Here is a 23007-nt window from a genome sequence, read left to right on the forward strand (position 1 = left end):
TTGTCTTTCCTTACTTCTGAGAGGCAGCACTTTTATTTTTTCTAGTGGTTTCTTCTGGCATCTATCTCCAGTTTTCTAAATAACACATTTAAATTGCTAGTTCTACGATTTTTTCAAATGATCAGCTTGGATTATTTTCTATTAACTTCATATTATGGACAATGAAGATTTAATTCTTCCATACCATCCTCAATGCTTTCCTCTTCTTATATAACCTGGTCAACAACTTATAGTTAGATCAATATGAGGTATAAACATTATTATAACTATGTAAATACTATTTCTAGGGAACTGAGTGGCATCCTCTAAGAATATTTATTTTCTTATATAACTTTTTATTTTTAACCTGGAGTTAAGATTTACCTTGTTTTTCCATTTGCTTATTTTCCTACATACCTAAATCCCAAACTCTTTGAACTGTAAACTCACAGTTTGATATTCTATCAGTTTAATTTTTTTTTTTCTTGAAAACATCTAAACTAGTACCCTCCACCTTTCTGCTATAAACTGGACTGATTGTATACTAAGTCTGCTGCTCAGCTGTTGTCCTGGGAATTTCCTTCACCTTCTTCCAGGAGATTCTTTTCACCTCTCTCTCCTATCTTCTAGTTCCCAGATTTTTAGCTCTCTGGGCTTATTTCCTTGCGGATTCTTGAACAAGATACAGAGGAATATGCTATTTAAGTTCCAGAATATCTGAAAAGCCTTTATTCCCCTGTCATATGCTTGATTGAAAGTTTGACTTGATAGATAGCTATTCTAGTTTGCAAATTTTTTTTGCAAGCCATTCTTGTTTGCAAAATTTTCTTTCGACTGCTTTCAGTTGTACTGGAAAACCTAAAAGACAGTCTAATTCCCAGTCCATTATATGTAATTGTTTTGTTTCTCCCTAGAAGCTTTTAGACCTTCTGTTTTTCCTTCATGATTTGAGATTTTACAACAATGTGCCTTATATTGAGTTTTCTTTTTCTTACTTATTATGTATTATCCTTAAGAGACCTGGAAGCTCATGACTTTACACTGTGCCATGCTTTCTTTCTTGTTTTCTGAATATTCATTTCTTCCATTTTCTGTATCTATTGAGATGATTGTATAGTTTCTTTCCTTTAGTACATTAATGTGTTTCAAATATTAAAATATTAAACCAATCTTGCATTCATGAGATGAACCCAACTTGGTCATGATGTATTACTTTTTTTATTTTTATTTTTTTGTTTTCTTATTTTTTCATAGCTGTATTGAAGGGTAATTGGCATATAATAAACTGTTCATGTTAAAATTTGCAATTTGGTAAGTTCTGACCTATATATATATATCTGTGAAATCATTACCACAAATAAGACAATGAATATGCCCATCATCCCCAAAAGTTTTTTCATGCCCCATTGGAATCCCTCCCCCAACCCCTCCCTCTGATCCCCCCATCTCTGAGCAACCACTGATCTACTTTCTGTCACTATAAGTTAGTTTGCATAATTCCCTTATAAAGGGAATCAGGCAGTATGTACCCTTTTATTGGCCGAATTCAGCATATTTATTTTGCAATTTATCTATGTTGTATATATCAGTAGTTCATTTCTTTTTGTTGTTGAATAGTATTCCATTGTATGGGCATAATTATAATTTTTAAACATTTTTTATTGTGAAATGTAACATATACAAAGAAAGAAAAAGCAATAATTTTCAAAGTACTCTTCAAAAAGTAGTTACACTGGAGACTAGAAGGAATTTTAATTTAGTGATTCAGAAGTCATACTTGCTTGTTAAATCCTATCTTCTCTATTATAATTCCTCCTTCTCCTTTGATCTTTCTCCCATCCTTAGCTAATGCCTGTTCTGACTTTTTCATGTTGAGAAGGGGTGTCAACATTAAAGGATAGGGGGATGTAATTAACTGATAATCTTGGAAAGGCTGGTCCCTCTGGGTTTCAGGATGTATTTGTCCAAGGGACCCTTGAGGAATTATAGGTTCCAGGAAAGCAAATTTACTGCATGAGACTTTTATAGAGTCTCTGTTTGAGTCCTAGGTGTTCTTAAGAGTTAACCAGAGTGATGTTGGTTGCAGTTTAGCAAACCATGGCAGTTAGCACTATCTAATTGAAGCCTGTATAAGAGAAGCCTCCAGAATAATCTCTTGACTCTATTTGATCTCTTTTGGCCACTGATGCCTTATTTTATTACACTTCTTTTCTCCCTTTTATCCTGAAGGTGTTGTCAACCCCGCAGTGCCAGGGCCAGAATCACCTCTGAGAGCCATGCCATGTTGTCAAGGAGATTTTCACCCTTGAATGTAATATCCCACATAAGGGGGGAGGTAATGATTTGCCTTGCAGAGTTGGGCTTAGAGAGGGAGAGAGGGCACATTTGGGCAACAAAACAGGTTTCCTGGAAGTAACTCTTAGGCCTTATTATGGGTAGTCTTAGCTTTTCCACTACAGGAGTAAATTTCATAAAGGCAAGCCTCAAAATCAAGGGCTTCTCCCCACCTATGTGGGACATGAGTCCCAGGGGTGTAAATCTCCCTGGCAAAATTGGGACAGAAATCTCAGGATGAGCCAGGATCCAGCATCAAGGGATTGAGAAAGACTTCTTGACCAAAAAGGGGAAGAAAGATATGAGACAAAATAAATTTTCAGTGGCTGAGAGATTTCAAACAGAGTCAAGAGGTTATCCTGTAGGTTATTCTTATGCATTATATAGATATCCCTTTTTAGCATATGGTGTTTTGGAGTACCTGGAGGGAAGTACCTGAAACTGTTGAGCTGTGTTCCAGTAGCCTTGATTCTTGAAGACAATTGTATAAAAATATAACTTTTACAATATGACTGCGTGATTGTGAGAACCTTGTGTCTGATGCTCCGTTTATCCAGGGTATAGACAGATGAGTAAAATAATATGGATAAAAAATAGTTGAATAGTAGGAGGGACAAAGGTTAAAATAAATTGGGTAGATGGAAATACTAGCAGGCAATAAGAGAGGAGGGTAAGTGGTATGGTATGTATGTTTTTTCTTTCTTTTTCTGGAGTGATGCAAATGTTCTAAAAAATGATCATGATGATGAATACACAACCATGTGATGATATTGTGAGCCACTGACTGTACACCATGTATGAAGTGTATGTGTGTGAAGATTTATCAATAAAGATACTTAAAAAAAAATCAAGGGCTTGGCTTATTTTTTTTGGAGTCCTCAATGGTTGATTGGGTTTCCCAGATGGGAAAAGTTTAATTATTCCATTTTTCTTTCCTTCAGACCCTCAAGCAACTCTACTAATACTTCTTAATTTTCAGCTCACCATAGTCTGAGATGTATCCTGATATTACTTTAAGTTATATAGAATTACAAGGCCTTGTTCCCATTCTGGACTCCAGTACTTTGGGTTGTTTAGATGAGCTATCCAGACAGGTTGATTTAGATTATTATAATTTACTTATTCACTCACCTGTTGTTGGACATTTAGGTTGTTTCTGGTTTTTTGGATATTACAAATAAAGCTGCTCTAAACTTCTGTGTATAAGCCTTTGTGTGGACATGTGCTTCCATTTCTCTTTAGTAAAGCCTATGATGGAATGGCTGGATCATATGTTAGGTGCATATTTAACATTTTAAGGAACTGAAAAAACTGAAAACAAAACTGTTTTCCAGTTTAAGAGCTATAGTTGTTCCACATACTCAGCAACATTTATATGGTCGGTTTCTTCAATTTTAGACATTCTAAAATTACAATAGTATATATATAGTATATGGTAGTATTTCATTTTGGTCTTAATTTGCATTTCCTTAATGACTAATGATATTGAGCATCTTTCCATGTACTTATTTGCAATTTGTATCCTTTTTTTATGGGCAATTGATTTCCTTTAATGCAGTTTTATTGAAATATATTCACACACCATGCAAACCATCTGAATCACTGGCTCACAGTATCATCACATAGCTGTGCATACAACCCCATGATCAATTTTAGAACATTTTCTTTACTCCAGAAAAGAGATAAAATAAAAAAGAAAACCAAAATACTTCCATACCTCTTATCCACTCCCCATTGTTGACCCACAGTATTGGTGTAGTACTTTTGTTACTGTTGATGAAAGAGTATCAAAATATTACTGTTAACTATAGTTCATAGTTTGCAATGACTACATTTTTTTCCATATACCCTTCTATTAGTAACTCCTTGTGATCATATTATGCATCTACTGTAGTTCATGAAATAACATTAATCATGGACATTGTACACCACAAAATTCACTGTGATATACATTCCCATGTTTTAACCTTGCATTCTTAAGATACATCCCACTTAGTCATGATGTATCATCCTTTTCATGTAATGTGGGATTCGTCTTGTTAATCTTATTGAGGATTTTTACATCTAGCAGATTCATGAAGATTATTTTTCTGTAATTTTCCTTTCTTGTCATATAAAATGAGTTGGAAATTGTTCTCTCTTTCTATATTTTCTGAAAGAGTTTATATTAGATTGTGTTATTATTTCTTCCTTGAATGCTTAACAGATTTTACTAGTGTGACCATCTGGGCCTGGAATTTGCTCCATAGAAAGCTTTTCATCATGAATTCAATTTCTGTAATAGATATAGGGCTATTCAAGTTTTCCATTTCTTCCTGAGTCAGTTTTGACAAGGTCTGTTTTAAAAGAAATTTGTTAATTTAATATAAGTTGTTGAACACATTGACATAAAGTTATTTATATTATTTTCTTCTTCTTATAATGTCTGTAACATCTATAGTGATGTTTCCTTTTTTTTATTCCTAATATTGCTAATTTGTGTCTACCCCTTCCCAACCCTCCCTTTCACCTTTTCTCTCTCTCTCCCTTCTCTCATCAGTCTATCTATGGGTTAATCACTTTTATTAATCTTTTCAGAGAGCTATCTTTTGGTTTCTTTGTTTTCCCTAGTTTGACCATTTTCTATTTTGTTGACTTCTTCTCTTACTTTTATTATTTCCTTCCTTCAACTTAGCAGGGATTTAATTTACCCTTAACTGGTTTTGCTGTGCTTTGATAATTCTTTAAACATTTTTTTTTTAATTTTTACAAAAATAACAAAGTTATAAATTTTCCTCTAAACACCAAATCTCAAAAATTTTTGTATGGTGTGTTTTCCTTATCATTCAGTTAAAAATATTTTCTAATTTTCTCTTGTGATATATTTTTTTCAATCCATGAGTTATTTAGAAGCATGTTGCTTATTTTCCAAGAGTTTAGAAATTTTCCAGCTATCTTTTTACTATTGATTTCTAAACTAATTTTGTCAGAGAACATGCAATGTATTATTTCAACCTTTTAAAATATATTGAAACTGATTTATGGCTCAATATATCATGTATCTTAATGAATGTACTATGTGCCATTATAAAGAATGTTCATTCTGCAGTTGTTGGCTATAGTGCTCTATTAATATCAACTAGGATAAATTCATTGCCAGTACTGTTGAATTCTTTTATATCCTAATTGATTTTTTCTTGTCTGTTTGTTCTACCAATTACTGAGAGAGGAGTGGTGAAAGTTCCAAATATTATTGTGGATTTGTCTATTTCTTCCATTAGTTCTGTTAGTTTTTGCTTTACATATTTTATAGCTCTGTTATCAGGTGCATACTTTGATAATTGTTATGCCTTTCTGATAAATTGACCCTTTTATCATTATGAAATATCCCTCTTTGTACCTGGTAATACTCCTTGTCTTGAAATCTGCTTTGTTGGATATGAATTTAGCCACATCATCTTCCTTATACATACTGTTTTTCTTTTCATCCTTTTACTTTCAATCTCTCTGTGTTTTTATATTTAAAGGGTGTCTGTCATAGATAACTTTTATACAGTCATACCTGGAGATTTTTCAGGTTTGCTTCCTGACTACCACAATAAAGCAAATATAAATATAAAGTGAGACACATGAATTTTTTGTTTCCCAGAGCATATAAAAATTATGTTTACACTATATTGTAGTCTATTTAATGTACAATAGCATTATTTCTAAAAAAAAATAAAACAATGTGCATACCTTAATTAAAATCTGGCACAGAGACATGAAGTGAGCACATGCTGTTGGAAAAATGATGTCCATAGACTTGTTCGACACAGGGCTGCCACAGACTTTCAATTTGTAAAAAATGCAGTATCTGCATTGTGCAATAAACTGAGATATTCCTGTAGTTGAGTCTTGCTTTTTTTATTTAGCTTGGCAATTAATGTATTTTAGTCCATTGTATTTAGTTCATTTGCATAGTGTTTAGCTCATTAACATTTAATGGAATATCAGTAGTTTGCGGTTAGATGTACTACTTTGCATTTCTATTTGTCCCTTCTGTTATTTTTTTGCTCCTCTGTTTCACCTTCCCTGCCTTCTACTTTTAAAAATACATATATTTTTGAGATATCTTCACTCACCATGCAATCCATCACAGTGTACAGTGTGGCTCACAATATCATCACACAGTTGTGTATTCGTCACCACGCCCTGCCTTCCTTTGAGTTAATCAAATATTTCTTTAGTATTTCATTTTATTTATTCTCTTGGATTTTAAGCTACACCTTTTGAATTTTTTTTTCCAGGTCGCTTTAGGGTCTATAACAAACACTATTAAATTCTCATGATTTACTTAGAATCAAGATGTCACTTCACATAAAATGTAAAAACCATGCAATAGCATGAGTATACTCTCTCCAACCTTGTGCTGCTGTCAAATATTTTACTCCAAGTTATATTTGTACTCACAGCACAAAGTTATTGTTGCCTCAGACAATTATTTACCTATGTATTTATCACTTCTGGGGCTCTTTATTCGTTTCTGTAGGTCTGATTTTTTACTCTTTCCTTTCACCCCAGAAAACTTTCTCTAGCATTTCTTGTAGTCCACAGGTGATAGATTCTCTCCCTTCTTTCAAGGACCACAGCCTGGTACTGCCTGTTGCTCAGTGCCTGAAAACAATTGGCTCTTAGATTTTGTCCAGTTTTATAGCTGTTTAGGAAGGACGAGTAAACTCGGTACTAGTTATGCTCTCATGGCTGGAAGTGGCCATCTTTACTGCTTTTTCCTCCTGAAATTCCTTTTATTCAGTTATTGGCTTCTTAACTGATCTCCTGATTTTTTTGTTTTTCTCTTACCATTATTAATCTACTTATCATTTGGTTTTATTCTCCAGGAGATTTTCTCAACCGTATTTTAAACTCTTCTATTCAAATTTAAATTTTTATCATATTTTATGGATTTTCTTATTTATTTTTAACTTCTTAAATTGTGTAATATATGTACAAAGTAAAGAAAGAAGAAAGCAATAGTTTTCAAAGCACTCCTTCAACTAGTAGTTACAGGACAGATCCCAGGGTTTGTCATGGGCTACCATACCGTCATCTCAGATTTTTTCTTCTAGCGGCTCCAGAAACTAGGAGGCTAGAAGGAATAAATATTTTTTACCATCACATTTGACTTTTTTTTTTCTTTTTTGTGAAAAATAACATTTATTTAAAAAGCAATAAATTTCAAAGCACAGTGCAACAATTAGTTGTAGAACACGTTTCAGAGTTTGATATGGGTTACAATTCCACAATTTTAGGTTTTTACTTCTAGCTGCTCTAAGATACTGGAAACTAAAAGAAATATCAATATAATGATTCAGCAGTCATACTCGTTTGTTAAACCCCACCCTCTCGGTATTATTATTATTTTTTAACATGGGCAGGCCCCAGGAAATGGACCCAGGTCTCCAGCATGGGAGGCGAGAACTCCGCCACTGAACCACTGTTGCCAGCCTTGTATTTATTTTTGATATATATATTTATAACAGAAGTTGTAGGTTGACAGAAAAATCATGTGGAAGGTATAGCGTTCCTATATCCCCTCCCCCATTATTAACACCTTGCATAAGTAGAGTATCTTTGCTACAACTGATGAAAGAATATTAATATAGTTGTACTATTAACTATGTCTCCTAGTTTCCATTAAGGTTCATTGTTTGTGTTGTAAGTCCTATCATTTTTGCTACCATACTTTTAATTTCCAAGAGCTTTTTCTAGTTCTTTGATTAATTCTTGTGAATAGATTGTGTTTCAAAGAAGAAATTTTTTTTATCCCTCTGAGGGCAGTAATAATAGTTTTTTTGAAGGCTCCCCCCACGCCACCCCTCTGCTTTTTTGCATTGTTTTTTATCTCTCTTTTCTATATGTTTGCATTAGATCCCTTTCTTTCATGTGAGGGGTCGTCTTCCAATGTCTGGCACTACTTGGGCATCCTTTCATATTTAAGAATGAGACGCTAGAAAGCTGAGCCCTTTTTGCAGGGGAAGGACTTGTCTTCCTCCTGACCACACTGTAGAGCGATAGTAAGGTTCGGATCATTTTGTTTGGAGACCCCTATGTTGGTGTGTATCTGTTGGTCCTTTTCCTGGGCAGTGACCCCAAAGAGGAGTCTTTCCATGTCCTGTTGAGGAGAATAAGCCTGGTTGCCAACCTCCTGGGAACATAGTTAGGGAAGGACGTGTGGAGAGCACGGTGAATATGTACATTCAAACTTTAATCCCTTTGTTTGTGGTAAGATCCCTCCCCCTCACTTTCAGCTGGCCTGGAGTCTCAGTCTACATCCTCTCTAGTTCAACCTTTCTGAACTGAAATCTCCAGTCCTTTTGCATCCTACTTGGAATGGGAGAAGAGACTTAGGGTCTAACTGCTCCTGATGAGGAATTTTGGCGAGTCCTCCTTTTTTCAGCCCCAACTCGCTTCGCCACCTAATGATCCCATTGTCCCCCTGTCCTACTCCTTATCCATGTCTGAATTACAAATCCTGAGGCTTTCCAGTATCCTTTTACTTCTCAAGGCTACCTCTGGCCAATTCTCTCTAGTCCACTAGGTCAGCATCCGCTTTCTAGCATCTCTTTTGCTGCTCTCTTTTCTCCATTTCACTGTCCTGTGGAGATATTCCTTTTTGATCCCTTTACTCTCATTTTAGCAGGGTTTCAGAGGGGAGAGGTGATACATGTATGTGCTCAATCTGCTATGTCCTCTCCTACTATAAAGAAATAGAGATTGGATATCATTTTTTAAAATGTATTATGATGTAGTTTATGCCAGGAAGACTTTACAGAACCCTGTTCAGAGGCCCATCATAGGAGAAGCTAGGGCATCTGTAAATGGCATTTTTTTGAGGAAAATTTTGTGAAGAAGTGACAGAAGCTACTGGGACAGAGCAGAGTCTGATAGGAGTGAGGAAAAATGTGGAGGCCAGTCTTGAGGAGGTTGAGGAAGGATAGAAAATCAGGACCAAATCTAGAGAAGGAGGGAGAAAAGGCCAGGGCCAGGGCAGGGGTGGAGGAACCCAGCAGGAGAGGAACCCGCACAGGCAATAGGGAAGGAGCTAGGGCTGTCTTGGGAGAACTTTGTGTAAGCTTCTCCTTTTTATTTTATTTTTTGTTTTAGTGGCAGACTTCTGAAATCTGAGAAAATATGGGGTAGTATAGCTCCTGTACTACCGGAATTCACAGTAGCTTATAATTGATTTTCAACTCTCATTTCCCCAGCCTGACAGATTACACCTGTAGCTTTTGTGTCTGAGACAGGCAGAAAGCTCTTACTCGTTCCTATCATGTCTCAAGTTTATTAACACATGAACAGCAAGAAGATTCCATCCCTTGAGAGATCGAAGGGAAGACCTTGAGAAAGAAGATGGTGTAGATGAAAGATGTGGTGGTAGTAGCAGTCAATGAGGTTGAACCCACTAAAATTGGCCACATTTCAGAAAATGTAAATATTTCCTTTGTTGCTAGGCATAACACCAAACCAAGTAAAATGAAATTCTGGTTATATATAGGCAAATAGTTTCCGTCAGACATTATAAAATGAACAAACAAAAATTCTGTTTCCCAGAGTGAACCTAACTTCTACCACAAGACTCTCTGGTCTAAGGAAGTTCAGCCATAGGAGTGTAGATGTGAGCAAACTGTGGCTCCTGTTTTGTTCTGCTCAGTGGGGAGCTTTGGAAACCAAGGGGTAGATTTGCAGGGGTAGATTTGGTAGAGAGAAGAGCATATGGGTGAGACAGCAGAAATGCATGTCACCATTTGGCACACAAGGCCCTCAAATGATCCCATTAGCCTCCTGTGCCACTCTATCCAGGTTGAGTGCAGATGGCATTTAAGATATGTTTCAGTAATTTTTTAATGACTTGGTCCTGGCTTCAAGCAAATGGAGGTAGAAAGTGATGTGTTTTGTGTCTGCCAAGGGAGAGCTCCAAGAAGAGGGTAGGAGGGGTGGAATTTTCTAAGGCTAGCCTATCTCTTGAATGGTTGCTTGGACTTAGAAGTTTCTTATTAGAAGAAGAAAAGTGCAATCCCCTCGGAAGAGGAAGACCAGCATGCCAGCTGTTAGAGAGTAAGTAAAATTGATTCCTGGCTGAAAGGTGGCTCTGCAGGCAGACCTGCTGGAGATTCCTCTTGCCAGCTTCTTACATGACTTTTTAATCAGACTTCTGGCCACTACAAATAGCTTGTTGGGTGGTTCGGTGGTTTATTTTGTGTAAGATTTGTACATAGATGCCAGATTATATCCTTTTGAGATGTGGTCTGTTATGCCAGATATGTTATGGAGACCTTATTGTGATCAAGAGCATTGCCTTTTCTTCTCTTCTAAAACACTCTTGCCTGGTCACTATTTGAAAAGGAGAACTGGAACACCTAGGACTGGAGAGAATTGAACTGGTGAAGCTATAAGGAGAGGAACTGTGGGCTGCATGAAAATGTCGGCAGAATTACACTAAACAAGAGGCTCTCAACTCTGGCTGGACATTAGAACCACCTACGGAACTTAAAAAAATTCTGATGCCACTCCAGACCTGTTGAATCAGAATTGCTGAGGGTGGACTCTGGTATCTTGTATTTTAAAAAAACAAGCAACCAAACAAAAACCCCTCAGGGAATATTAATGTGCAACTAGTCTTGAGGACCAGGGCTTTAAACTAATACCACTCTTTTCTGTACTTAAACATCTAGAACCTGGATTGTTGTGAACTTTCAGATCTTAGACTCATGGAATTTTGGAGACATGGGGCAAATGGGCTAAATGGGTATTTTTCCTTTCAATGTAATTTATTGTCATTATTGTTTAGTTTGTTCTTTAATTCGCGTGGTCAGGTTATTCAGTGGTATGCCCCTTGTAGATTCCTTATGTGTTCCATCAACTACAACACCATGCCTGAATTCCAAGAAAAAGACAGCATTCCATCAAGTTCTAAAAACCGTGAGCATTTGCAGTGGAACAACCTACTCCTTAAAATGCCAAAAAAAATGAAATCTGGAAACAATCAGAATTCCATTCTCTTTTCTCCTCTCTGCTCAGATCCATGAGAAAGAAGAGGAGGAGTTCAATGAAAAGAGTGAAAATGATTCTGGTATCAATGAGGAGCCTCTACTCACAGCAGATCAGGTACTAGTATCTTCCTTGGAACTTTTTGTTCTTTTGACTGAGAAAAGGTTTAAGAGACCATTCTTGCCACATCTATTTAAAACAGAAGAAAGATGAATGGTCTTGTGGGGTCCATGTCTGTGAGCCAAAATGTCTTTTATAGGAGTTTCATTTCTCTTTATGCCTCAGTTCACTGCTAGCCCATGATTGCAGTAAACATGATGCTAGGATTGGGTGGGGCCAGTCTTTGATAAGAGCTAGAGATAGCCCAGTGTTTGGCTTCACCTCCCATAAGCCTTCATTGCAATTCATTGTACTTGGAGTAAAGATGCCTAACCAAGGACCCCAAATACCTACTCTTCCACAAACAGAAGTAGATATTTGACACCTTTATGTGATGGATGTTTTCTCATATTTCGTAGAACATTGAAAATTTCTAGCCTTCCAAAAGGGATCCTGGAGATACTTCTGTCTTTGTGCAAAAAGATATAGTCTTTCACATTTGATTGAGTTATTTTTCCAGTATTCACCTAGACAGGGACTGAAACTGCCCAGCAACAAGTAAAAATAAAAATAATAAAATAATAAAGTCCAGGTAGGTTTGGAGAGCATAAGATATCCATTTCTAATCTAGACTACTGATAGGGGATAGTTTGCTCCTAGAAGTGAAGGGTGTTAAAGGCTATCTCTCAAAAGGAATAAGGTTGAACTTCTTTGTACATTAATTATTCACACACACACAAAAAATGGAATAAACAAAAGCCACTTGTGAAAATAAATCTGTAAAAGGATTTGATCACAACAGTGCATTTATTCATCTCTGTGTTCTAAATGTTATTATAGTCTAGAAGCCTTGAGGGATTCAGGCTCATAGGCTACTCACTGCATTAAAAGCTTTCAAATGACTTTCTTCATATTGGGATAGACCAAAGATAAGGGGACTTAGAGTGGCTTACTTTGGAATACTTCCTATTTTTATTTCTAAGACTTTTCATCTCTAGTCATGAATTTAAGAGATACCTAGTCTTTGACTACTGGAAACCACTTTATAGCATTCAACCAAGTGACATAACCCTCCCTTCACAATTTTTTATGGCTGAGCTTCTCATTTTCTCACAGTAGTGGTCATTGAATTCCTGGGATCCTATTTCTTCTGACAAGGATTCACAAGAATAACAGTTAGCCTTATTCTTTTTTATCCGGTTCTCTCCAATCTCTTAATCCTCATCTATCTCAAATCCACCTTTTTATTGAAGATGTGGCCCCATTCCCTCTACTGCAAAATGCTTCCTAGCACTGAAGCTCTCAAGGAGCTTTATCAGAACCACTTTGAAAAACCTTGTATGATGTCTTGCACAAAATAAACATTCCATAAATATTTGTTGACTAAAAGTTGAAATGAGGAACCTAGAGACTCAAAATTATCCTCCCTAAGTAATAAACTATTTCAGAGTTTGACATGGGTTATAATTTCACAATTTTAGGTTTTTACTTCTAGCTGCTCTAAAATACTGGAGACTAAAAGAGATATCAATTTAATGATTCAACAATCATATTCATTTGTTAAATCCTATCTTCTCTGTATGACTCCACCATCACCTTTGATCTTTCCAACCCTCTCTTTAAGAGTGTTTGGGCCATGGTAATTCTAAATTTTTCATATTGGAAGGGTCTGTCACTAATATGGGATAGGGAAATGGAACTATCTGATGTTCTGGAGAGGTTGGGCCCTCTAGGTTTCACGATTTATGTGGTCCAGGGACCCATCTGGAGGTTGTAGGTTTCTGGAAAGTTACTCTAGAGCATGGAACCCTTGTGAAACCTTATATATTGCCTTAGGTGTTCTTTAGGATTGGCTGGAATGGTTCTGATTGGGGGTTGGCAAGTTATGACAGGTTGCAAAGTCTAACTGAAGCTTGCATATGAGCAACCTCCAGAGTAGCCTCTCAACTCTATTTGAACTCTCTCTGCCATGGATACTTTATTAGTTACACTTCTTTTCCCCCTTGTGGTTGGGATGGAATTGTTGATCCAATGATGCCAGGGCCAGATTCATCCCTAGGAGTCATCTGCAACATCGCCAGGGAAACTTTCACCCCTAGATGTCATGTGCCATATAGGGGGGAGGGCAATGATTTCACTTGCAGAGTTGGACTTAGAGAGAGTGAGGCCACATCTGAGCCACAAAAGAGGTCCTCCAGAAGTAACTCTTAGGCATGTCTACAGGTAGTCTTAAGCTTCTCTGCTACCGCATAAGATTCACAAGTTTTTCCTCATTTTGAGTAGTCCTAGGCACATTATACTTTCCCAGCTATATGTATTGTGACGATGAATGGACCGTATTTTGCATTAAAGTTGGGCAAACAAAATGTTTTCCCACTTAGAAGTAAAGTCCTTAGCAAATAGAGGTAAATATTCCCTTCCAGGCAACTTGCTTCATTTCCTGAATGAGTAGTTTATTTCCAGTAAAGCACTCATCCAAATGCAGTCCTTGGAAGAGGTTTCACATAACAGAGTGTTTTAAATTAGAGAAAGAGTATATGTAAGCCTTTGGATGGGTCTATTTTTATTACTATTCAATAATAATTTGGTTGGGTCTGTATTTGTTATTAAGTAACAATTTTGCTTTAAAAGTTTTACAAGCATCAAATTAGAAACTGCCTTTATTGATCACAATTCAAGCCAGAATGTCTCTCTAGCAGAGGGCTGAGTTAGCCTGTCTTGTGTACCTTCTTCAGGTGATTGAGGAGATTGAGGAAATGATGCAGAACTCCCCAGACCCGGAGGAAGAAGAGGATGTGCTGGAAGAGGAGGATGGGGGTGAGACATCCTCCCAGGCAGACTCGGTCCTCCTGCAAGAGATGCAAGCCTTGACCCAGACCTTCAACAACAACTGGTCCTATGAAGGTGAGGGGTGGGCATGCCAAGCAAGAAGCACCTATTCTGAGCCTGGCACTACATCAGGTGCTTCAAACATGGCTCACAGAACCTCCGTCAGTGCTTGGAGCAGAAGCTGATGGATTAGGATAGTTGGCAACAAATTTCTTCCTTGGTAACAGGAGAGAAGGTGGAGTTATAGCATTTTTGACAGCCACCAGACAGCTGGACAAAATTAAAATAAGATGGTAAAATCAAAAGAATAAGTCAAAAGCAGGAGAGACACGAATATACTATCCAAAAGCAATGAATGAGGCTGCCATAAAATTGATGAAAATAAGCTACAAAGCAAACAAGCATGGCTCATATGTTGGGAGCACTTCCTCTGTGTAGACCCTGTTCTAAGACTCTGTATGCATCATCTCACTTAATCCTACACCCAGCCCCATTTGGATAGAGATGAGTGAGTCATAGAGAAGTTAAGTGACTTGTCCAGGGCCACAGAGAACCTGTAAACTCAGATAGCTTGGACGTCAGAGTTCTGAATCACTATTTCATATGAACTTTCTGACACAGGTTTATAGTTATTCTGATCCTGCAAAGAAAGAGTGTGGACTGAAAAAATGTAACAAGCAGAGGCAAAATTGAGGCTGCATACCATCAATCTGTCAGGACTGCAGCAGGAGCCTGGGGAGCCAATCCAAACGTGGGGTGATGGGGCTTAGACACGATGGAGGAGGGAGAAGGCAAGTTGGTCAGGGCACCAAGGGCCAAACATGAGTGAGAAGTGGTGAAAGTAGAGGCACAATCTGAAAAACTGCATCCTACAGGTAGCACCCTGTCCCTTGTGAGGGAGGAGCACGGGTGATTGCAGGCAGAAGGATTCTGTTCAGAGGGGCGGGTCGCTTTTGACTCTGGCACTGTATTCACAGCTGCCCCAGTCATGCCATTCTCAGCCACACAAAGGTCCCAAACATAGAAATATTCAGCAGAGGACTCATGGAAACAGCTGAAATGTGCAGTGAAATGGCAAAAAAACAAAACAAAAATAAACAAACAAAGAAAACGGAAGGAGAAGGATGGCTCCAGAGAGCCAAATAAAGGGGAAAGTCGAGCAAGTCAGCAAATAACCAGGCTAAGCAGAAACAAAAGGGAAAAGTCAAATGGATTCTGAGATGAGAACAAAAGACACCCATAGAAAGAGACAAATCCAAAAAGCTGCCTCCTCACCCCCACCCCCAAACACACCAAATCTATTTTAAATGTAGGTGTCTTAGGGAACAAGAAGTTAAAATAAAGTTATCATTTCCCATTATCTCAGGTTCCCTTTTCATTTTTCTGAAAGTAGCAGAGTATTTGGTACCAGCTTCCTAGGTATCGTTTTGAAGTATAAGTTTCCCATGTCTTGCATTTTTTGAATCTTGTGCTGCGAGGCGGGACTGCAGGTGTGAAGAAGCCCTTAGACATCCCTGTTTATTTTGCTGCAGCTGTATATATTTTTTTCCATTAAAAAAATTTTTATTGATAAAACAATGTACAAGCATATACCTTCTTAACATACAAACTTTCCATACATGCAGCTGTATCTTGATCAGTTCTTGGGAATAAACACCATCTCACCATTGCTCTTTGGCATAAATGCCCAAATCCTCCCCTCAGGGGTTCCCTCCGATTTTTTTAAAAAATATTTTTATTTTTTTATTTTAATATTTTAAATATTCATATACATTCCATACATGGTGTACAACCGGTGGCTCAGAATTTCATCACATAGTTGTGTATCTATCACCATGATCATTTTTTAGAGCATTTGCATCACTCCAGAAAAAGAAAGGAAAAGAAAAAAAAAAACTCATACATACCATACCACTTACCCCCCTCTCATTGACCACTAGTATTTCAATCTACCCAATTTATTTTATTCCCCTATTATTGTTATTATTATTCCCCTTTGTTCCCCTATTATTTATTTATTGTTTTATCCATATGTTTTTACTCATCTGTCCATACCCTGGATAATTTTCACAATTGCACAGTCACACTGTAAAAGTTATATCTTTATACAATCGTCTTCAAGGATCAAGGCTAGTGGAACACAGCTCAACAGGTTCAGGTACTTCCCTCCAGCCACTCCAATACACCATAAACTAAAAAGGGATACCTATACAATGCATAAGAATAACCTCTAGGGTAAACTCTCGACTCTGTTTGAAATCTCTCAGCCACTGAAGTTTTACTTTGTCTCATTACTCTCTTCTCCATTTTGGTCAAGAAGGCTTTCTCAGTCCCTTGAAGCCAGATCCCAGCTTATCCTGGAATTTCTGTCCCACATTGCCAAGGAGATTTACATCTCTGGGAGTCATGTCCCATGTAGTCAGGAGGGCAGTGAGTTCACTTGCTGTGTTGGCTTAGAGAGAGAGGCCACATCTGAGCAGCAAAAGAGGTTCTCTGGGGGTAACTCTTAGGCCTAATTATAAGTAGGCTTACCCTATTCTTTGCAGGAATAATTTTCATAGGAGTGAACCCCAAGATTGAGGACTGGGTCTAGTGATTTGGTTATCCTCCCTCCAATTATTGACCCATTTCCCATGAGGAATATTTTGGAGACAGAAGCAAAAATAGGAAGACAGAGCAAGGGATCAAAAAGCCATGCGTCTTTCCACCTTCAAAGTCTGAGTCCAAAGGCTTCCTTGGGGTCTGTTTCTTCTTTGTTTCTTAGTTTCCTGAGAGTGACGTTCTCTTCTGCAGATGGTGTCCCCTCCCTTCCTAGGACACCCCTAAATTGTGAAAGTCGTTCCTGGACCTTTAAGGAGTTGGAAGAGGTCTCCTCCCAAGGAATGGGCCCGTCCCATATGGGGTGGCACCAGGAGCTCTGCAGGTGTCACCTGGAGGATGTTTTCTCCCCGCAGGCCTGAGGCACATGTCAGGGTCTGAGCTGACGGAGCTGCTGGATCAGGTGGAGGGCGCCATCCGGGACTTCTCAGAGGAGCTGGTGCAACAGCTAGCCCGCCGGGACGAGTTGGAGTTTGAGAAGGAGGTGAAGAACTCCTTCATCACGGTGCTTATTGAGGTTCAGAACAAGCAGAAGGAGCAGCGAGAACTGATGAAAAAGAGGCGGAAAGAGAAAGGCCTGAGCCTGCAGAGTAACCGAATAGAGAAGGGAAACCAGATGCCTCTCAAGGTATGCACCAAAGCCCAGCTGGGCGGACCAGCATGTCCTACCTTGAGCTCTAGCACTTCAGGTCTCAGTACTAACCCTTCATAGGCTCATCATAAAAGACATTTACTAAGCAGTTTTCCATAATAAGCAGTGGGATCCGAAAGAAGGAGACGATATTACCCTCAATGGACTTAGCCTCTAATTGGGAGAGACAGGGTATAAACTTAAGAAGAAATAACTGAATAAGCCATATGTTCTCTGCAGGCAAGGCCTTAGGAAATGGGGCAAAGGCATTTAGTATTGAGCAGACTCAGGTGTCAGAATCTCTGCTACTGGTACAGCTCATAGTCTTGACTCATCTCTTTAGAGCGAGGATAGAATATTTCAGGGACTGAAAAAGACCAGCAGCCTTATTTTTTATTTTTGATAGCAATTATACCTTTTTTTTAGAGACGTTATAGGTATTGTGACCTTATTTTTCTACTGGCAGAAATCATCAAACCCTTGGTTTTAAATCAAGAAAGTTCAGCAGAATCATCTAAGGAGCTCTTTCAAAGTACATTTGCCTATACTCTACTCCAGACCTACTAAAATGAGTCTGGGCATGTGCATTTTGAGAAAAGCTTCTCAGATAAGGACAATTGCTTTAAACCTGCCCTTCCCATTAACTGAACATTTTTTCCCCTAAGACCTTTGCAACACCGTCTGTCCAAGTTTTACTGTATTGCTTAGTTTTTCCATTATGCAATAGAGTCTGAAATGAGAAAACCTGGAGGGGCTGCCCTGCAGACCTTATCAAGATAAGTCTTTGAGACTCTCCTACCTATTCTTGCAAAGCACAGTGTTACATTTTCACCTGTTCCTTAGTCCAGAGATCACATTTGTTTATCTGATCACAGAGCCACGGGATGATGGTAGGTGATGCTTCTGGTTAGTTTCGGGAGGACCTGTAAGCCCCTGGGGGTGGTGAGTAAGGAGCAGGAAGCTCTTGCCCTCCAGGAGTCTCTCTTCCTCGCCAGCGCTTCAGCATGGAAGGCATCTCCAACATTCTGCAGAGCGGCATCCGCCAGACCTTTGGCTCCTCAGGAACTGACAAACAGGTAGGAGCTGTCTCCCTGGTCCTAGCTGCCCTGCTACATCCCTTGGCCTCCCCATCAAAGGGTGGGAATGATGGTTCAATTTAGAATAACCCTAGCATTTGGACAAGGGAAGAGGGCCCTAATATTTTCTTCCACTTTTAAGGAGGAACAGAAAGTATCTTTCTAAACATGAGAGGTTGTTTTTTTGTTTGTTTTGTTTTTTTCTGAACGCTAAGAATCTAGAATGTGGATAAAACTTTAAAGTCAACACAGCTTTGTAGACCTACGGATTAAGTTGTTTGAAGAACAATCCATTAAAGGGGAATCCATTGCTTGATGGATCCCATCCAAGAGCTTAAGTAACTCTATCACATGGGCCTCTTCAATAGACCCATGCTGACCCATGCCCCAGCATCTCTTCGATGGCACCATTTAGCTAATAGCTTGCCTGAGAAGTAGCTTGCATTGGTGCTTATTGAGACAGCATTCACAACTTCTACCGATTGGCTGTTCCCTGCTGAGCTCTGTTGCCAGGCCCCTGGGTGTACAGATGAGCAAATCATGGTCCCCACCCTCAAGGAATGCAGGACTCACTCTACATGACCAGCGTGTCATCAGACACAATTGTGATTGTGGAAAAAATGCACACGGGCTATGCATGTGTTTTAAACATATTCATAGCTAAGTCCTAAGAGTTCGAATTCTTGAACTGTAACGTGGGAAAAGATTTTAGGGAACATCTAACCCAGTACTCTCATTTTATATCAGAGGAATCTGAAGCACAGAGAGCAGACATTTTCCTAATAAGGCCACATTGCTAGGGGCACAGCCAAGACTCAACTATAAGCCTTTGACTCTTGTTCTGTAGCTCTTCTCACTCACTAGCCCAGGCTCCCTTATGACCCTTCAAGGTCTCTCCAGCCTTGTGTTCTTTGATGGCCCAATGGGCCTTGAGATGCCGGTTTTTTGTGCAGAAGCACCTCGTATCCAGCAGAGGGAGCAAATTCAACATCCAAGATAATGGGTGGGGTTGAGCTTCAGTTATCAGCCATTTTTTAAAAACAATTTTATTGTGAAATATAACATATATACAAAAAAGTGATAAATTTCAAAGTACATTTTAACAAGTAGTTATAGAGCCAATTTCAAAGTATGGTATGGGTTACAGTTTCACAATTTCAGGTATTTCCTTCTATCTGCTCTAAGATACTGGAGACTAAAAGGTCATCGGTCATTTTTGACAAAAGAATTAATTGTCAAATTGCACAATAAAGAATGAGCCACTATAACCTCCCTTAAAATATTCTCTGCTCTGAGCTAAAGGAGAAGCAGCTCACCAGGATTCCTCGGTCACCAGAATTTTCTAGCATAGGAAGGATGTAGAACTGGAAGTGGAAGAAATTTTTTTGTGACTAATATCCCCGAAGATGGAGAAGAAAAGGTCCTGAAAGAGTTCTGTGAAGACTACCATGGGTGTCCTTAGAGGGTGTTTCTTATAGAAAAGTGCAGTCCTCATGCCAGTGGTCAAACAAATCTCAAGCCCAGGGGTCCAGGTCTGCTGTCTCAAGCTCAGCACACCTTGTTTCTCTTACAGTATCTGAACACAGTCATCCCTTATGAGAAGAAAGCTTCTCCCCCATCAGTGGAGGATCTGCAGATGCTGACAAACAGTGAGTTCCTCCCATTCTCAGGGAGAACTGCTGCTCCGTTTTCTCTCTCCCTACCTGTATGCTGCACCCTCATGCCTTGGGCCAAGATTTCTTGCCTGTGGCTTCAGATGGGTCAAAATGTGCTCCATAGCATCTCGTCCGTTAAATTAAGAACTCCGCAGTGATACCCAGAGTCATTTTTTTCTTTTCTCTGGCTCCTGGAAGGAAAGAGGCTTGCTGGGGTGGGGGGTGGAGCAGTGGCAGAAACCCTGGTGAAAAGGAGCGGACGGGGCCAGCAATGGTGTAGGGACCTTTCTGTGGTTCTCCAGGCAGTTGTCCAGGCTTTCTGAGCCTCACTTTGCTCTTTCTTTCCTTCTGCACCTTGAATTTGCCCAAGTCCGAATTTGTGTCTGTTTTAGTTTGCTAATGGTCCCTGAAATGCAATATACCAGAAGTGGGTTAGCTTTTTTATAAGGGAATTTATTAAGTTACAAGTTTACAATCCCAAGGCCATAAAAATGTCCAGACTGAGGCATCCAGAGACAGATACCTTGACTCAAGGAAGTAGATCTGGGAAGGCACATGGCTGGTGACTGCTGGTTCTTTTGCTTCTGGCTTCAAACAGCTTTCCTGGGGCCGTTTTCTTTCTGCATCTCCAAAGGTCTCTCTCTGTGTTGGCTCTTGAGCAATTGTGTCTCCTGGGGCTTCTGCATTTCCAAACACCTGTCTGCATCTGCGTCTGAGATCTCTCCAAAATGTTTCCTCTTTTAAAAGGACTCCAGTAAATGAATCAATACCCACCTTGAACGGTCTTGAGTCTTGGTCTTGAATAGGCAGAGTCACATCTCCATCTAATCAGAAGGTCCCACCCACAAATGAGTGGATGGGTCTAGAGGTTGACTAAATTTTTAATGAGAAATCACAGTCTTCGTGGCAAGGAGGGCGTGGTGGAGCAAGACTGGTGAGAAAGAATAGGGTCTGGTTTTCCTTTCAGCAAATGATGGCTGCCCCTCCTCCACTTCTTCTTCTTTCTATTTTTTTTTTTAACTTTTTTGTTGTCTAATATAACATATATACAAAGCAAAGAAAGGAAAAAGCTATAGTTTTCAGACCACTCTTCAACAAGTAGTTACAGGACAGATCCCAGAGTTTGTCATGGGCTACCATACCATCATCTCAGATTTTTCCTTCTAACTGCTCCAGAACATTTCTCTCCTCTGCTTTTACTCTGTTGTCAAACATTAATAAACCTTCTGAGCTATAGGAGAACATAGTATGTAACAGAGCCTTTTGTAGGCTGAATCTCTTCATATACATCAAACATTACAATCCCCAAAGGGCCGAGGGCACGCAGTGTTAGTCCTCAGTGTCAGCCTGACCCTCTGAGGGACAGAAAGACCCTAGGGGGAGATGCAGTGACAGGCTCACTGAATCCCAGGAGAGCACTACTTCCCGGGCATCTGTGCATTGCAGAGGGTGACCAGCCCAGCGCACAGCTACCTGATATCTTTGGGAAAGGGAAGAGGGAGATGGATACCTGCTGGGCATTCATAGAGGTGACCAAATGTTTTCATTTTCATAAGTCGGAAGAATTAAAGCCCGAGGTTCTGGTCAACAGACATTCTACCGACATCAATAGATAGTATGCTTGAGAATCTGGAAGTTCAAATTCAGAGTCCATTAGTTTGCTCTTGTATCTTATCTTAAATTTCTTATTTGCATAAAAATGCCCTAAGAATATTTTTAAAGGGGCAGGTAGAAATGAATGGACATTTATGGGTGTCTGTGTTTTCACCAGTGGTAAACATTCGGGAAAGCATCTGGGCAAATCACTGAAGTTGAGGTTGTTGGATGTTCAGCACTCTATCGTGGCCTTAAGAAAAGGAAGACCTATCAATTTCTTGCAGATGCCCATTCAGGAATTCATTTATGAAATTCTTTCATTTTAATTAAGAAACAGAGTTGTTTCTATCGTAAGTGGGTTTGTTTACATTTTTCAAGTTTGTTGAAAAAAAATAATAACTAGAGTCTATCCATCCTTTAGAATACCTGGAAATTATGGAAAAGTGAAAAAAGGAAAATAAATAATGTATTGTCCTCTCTGCTGTGGTTACTATTTTGCTATTTTTTTCATAGTGTTTTATGTCTTTTCAATGTAATTGGGACTATACCGGCTATAAAATTCACACCATGACTTGAGTCATATCAGTTAACATTTTTCTAACATTCTCTTTATGACTATCCTATTTTATCATGTGGGTACACTATATTCCAATATTTTATTCCTTTTAAAAGAAAAACTGCCACCTTTTCTGAATACCCTTTCCTCTGCCGATTATAATCGTATCTGGATTGGTGAGCAGACTTTCCCTAGCCATCCACCTTGAATCAAGGAAACAGACAAAAGACAAGCTTAGCCCTTTGGACAGGATAATTCATATAAATTTTGGATTTTGGAGATCAACTTAAACATATAAGGGCTGAGTAAAATTATTATTTATTTATTTATTTTGCATAGGCAGGCACTGGGAATCGAACCTGGGTCTCCGGCATGGGAGGCGGAACTCTGCCTGCCGTGACACTGTGGCTCACCTCAAATTGTTGTATTTTAATTGATATCTTCTCAGTGTGTCATGTAGTCTGCCCATGCTCAGTTGCAAAGTATTCCCAGCCAACTAAGTTGAAATGAATACATTTCTAAAAATCCAGAGCACAGAAATAAAACGGAAGAAACCTGGATGCCCAGGAGCTTGTTTTTTTTGTTTTTTTTTATTTGTATGCTGTATGGCAGGGGGTCACATTTCATGCTTTTTCCATGTGAGCA

The 23007-nt window shown here is 38.9% G+C and overlaps 1 protein-coding gene across 1 annotated transcript in view; it reads left to right on the plus strand.

The window, feature by feature from the left end:
- The window catches only part of FEZ1 (fasciculation and elongation protein zeta 1), a 42960-nt gene that overhangs the window by 15632 nt on the left and 4321 nt on the right, over positions 1–23007 (plus strand). The window contains exons 4-8 of the mRNA XM_077111932.1: positions 11353–11439; positions 14157–14325; positions 17205–17476; positions 18475–18555; positions 20129–20204. Coding sequence (XP_076968047.1) covers positions 11353–11439; positions 14157–14325; positions 17205–17476; positions 18475–18555; positions 20129–20204 — 685 coding nt within the window. The remainder of the gene's footprint in view (positions 1–11352; positions 11440–14156; positions 14326–17204; positions 17477–18474; positions 18556–20128; positions 20205–23007) is intronic.

The sequence above is a fragment of the Tamandua tetradactyla genome, chromosome 8 (genome assembly GCF_023851605.1).
Source record: "Tamandua tetradactyla isolate mTamTet1 chromosome 8, mTamTet1.pri, whole genome shotgun sequence".
Classification (NCBI taxonomy): domain Eukaryota; kingdom Metazoa; phylum Chordata; class Mammalia; order Pilosa; family Myrmecophagidae; genus Tamandua; species Tamandua tetradactyla.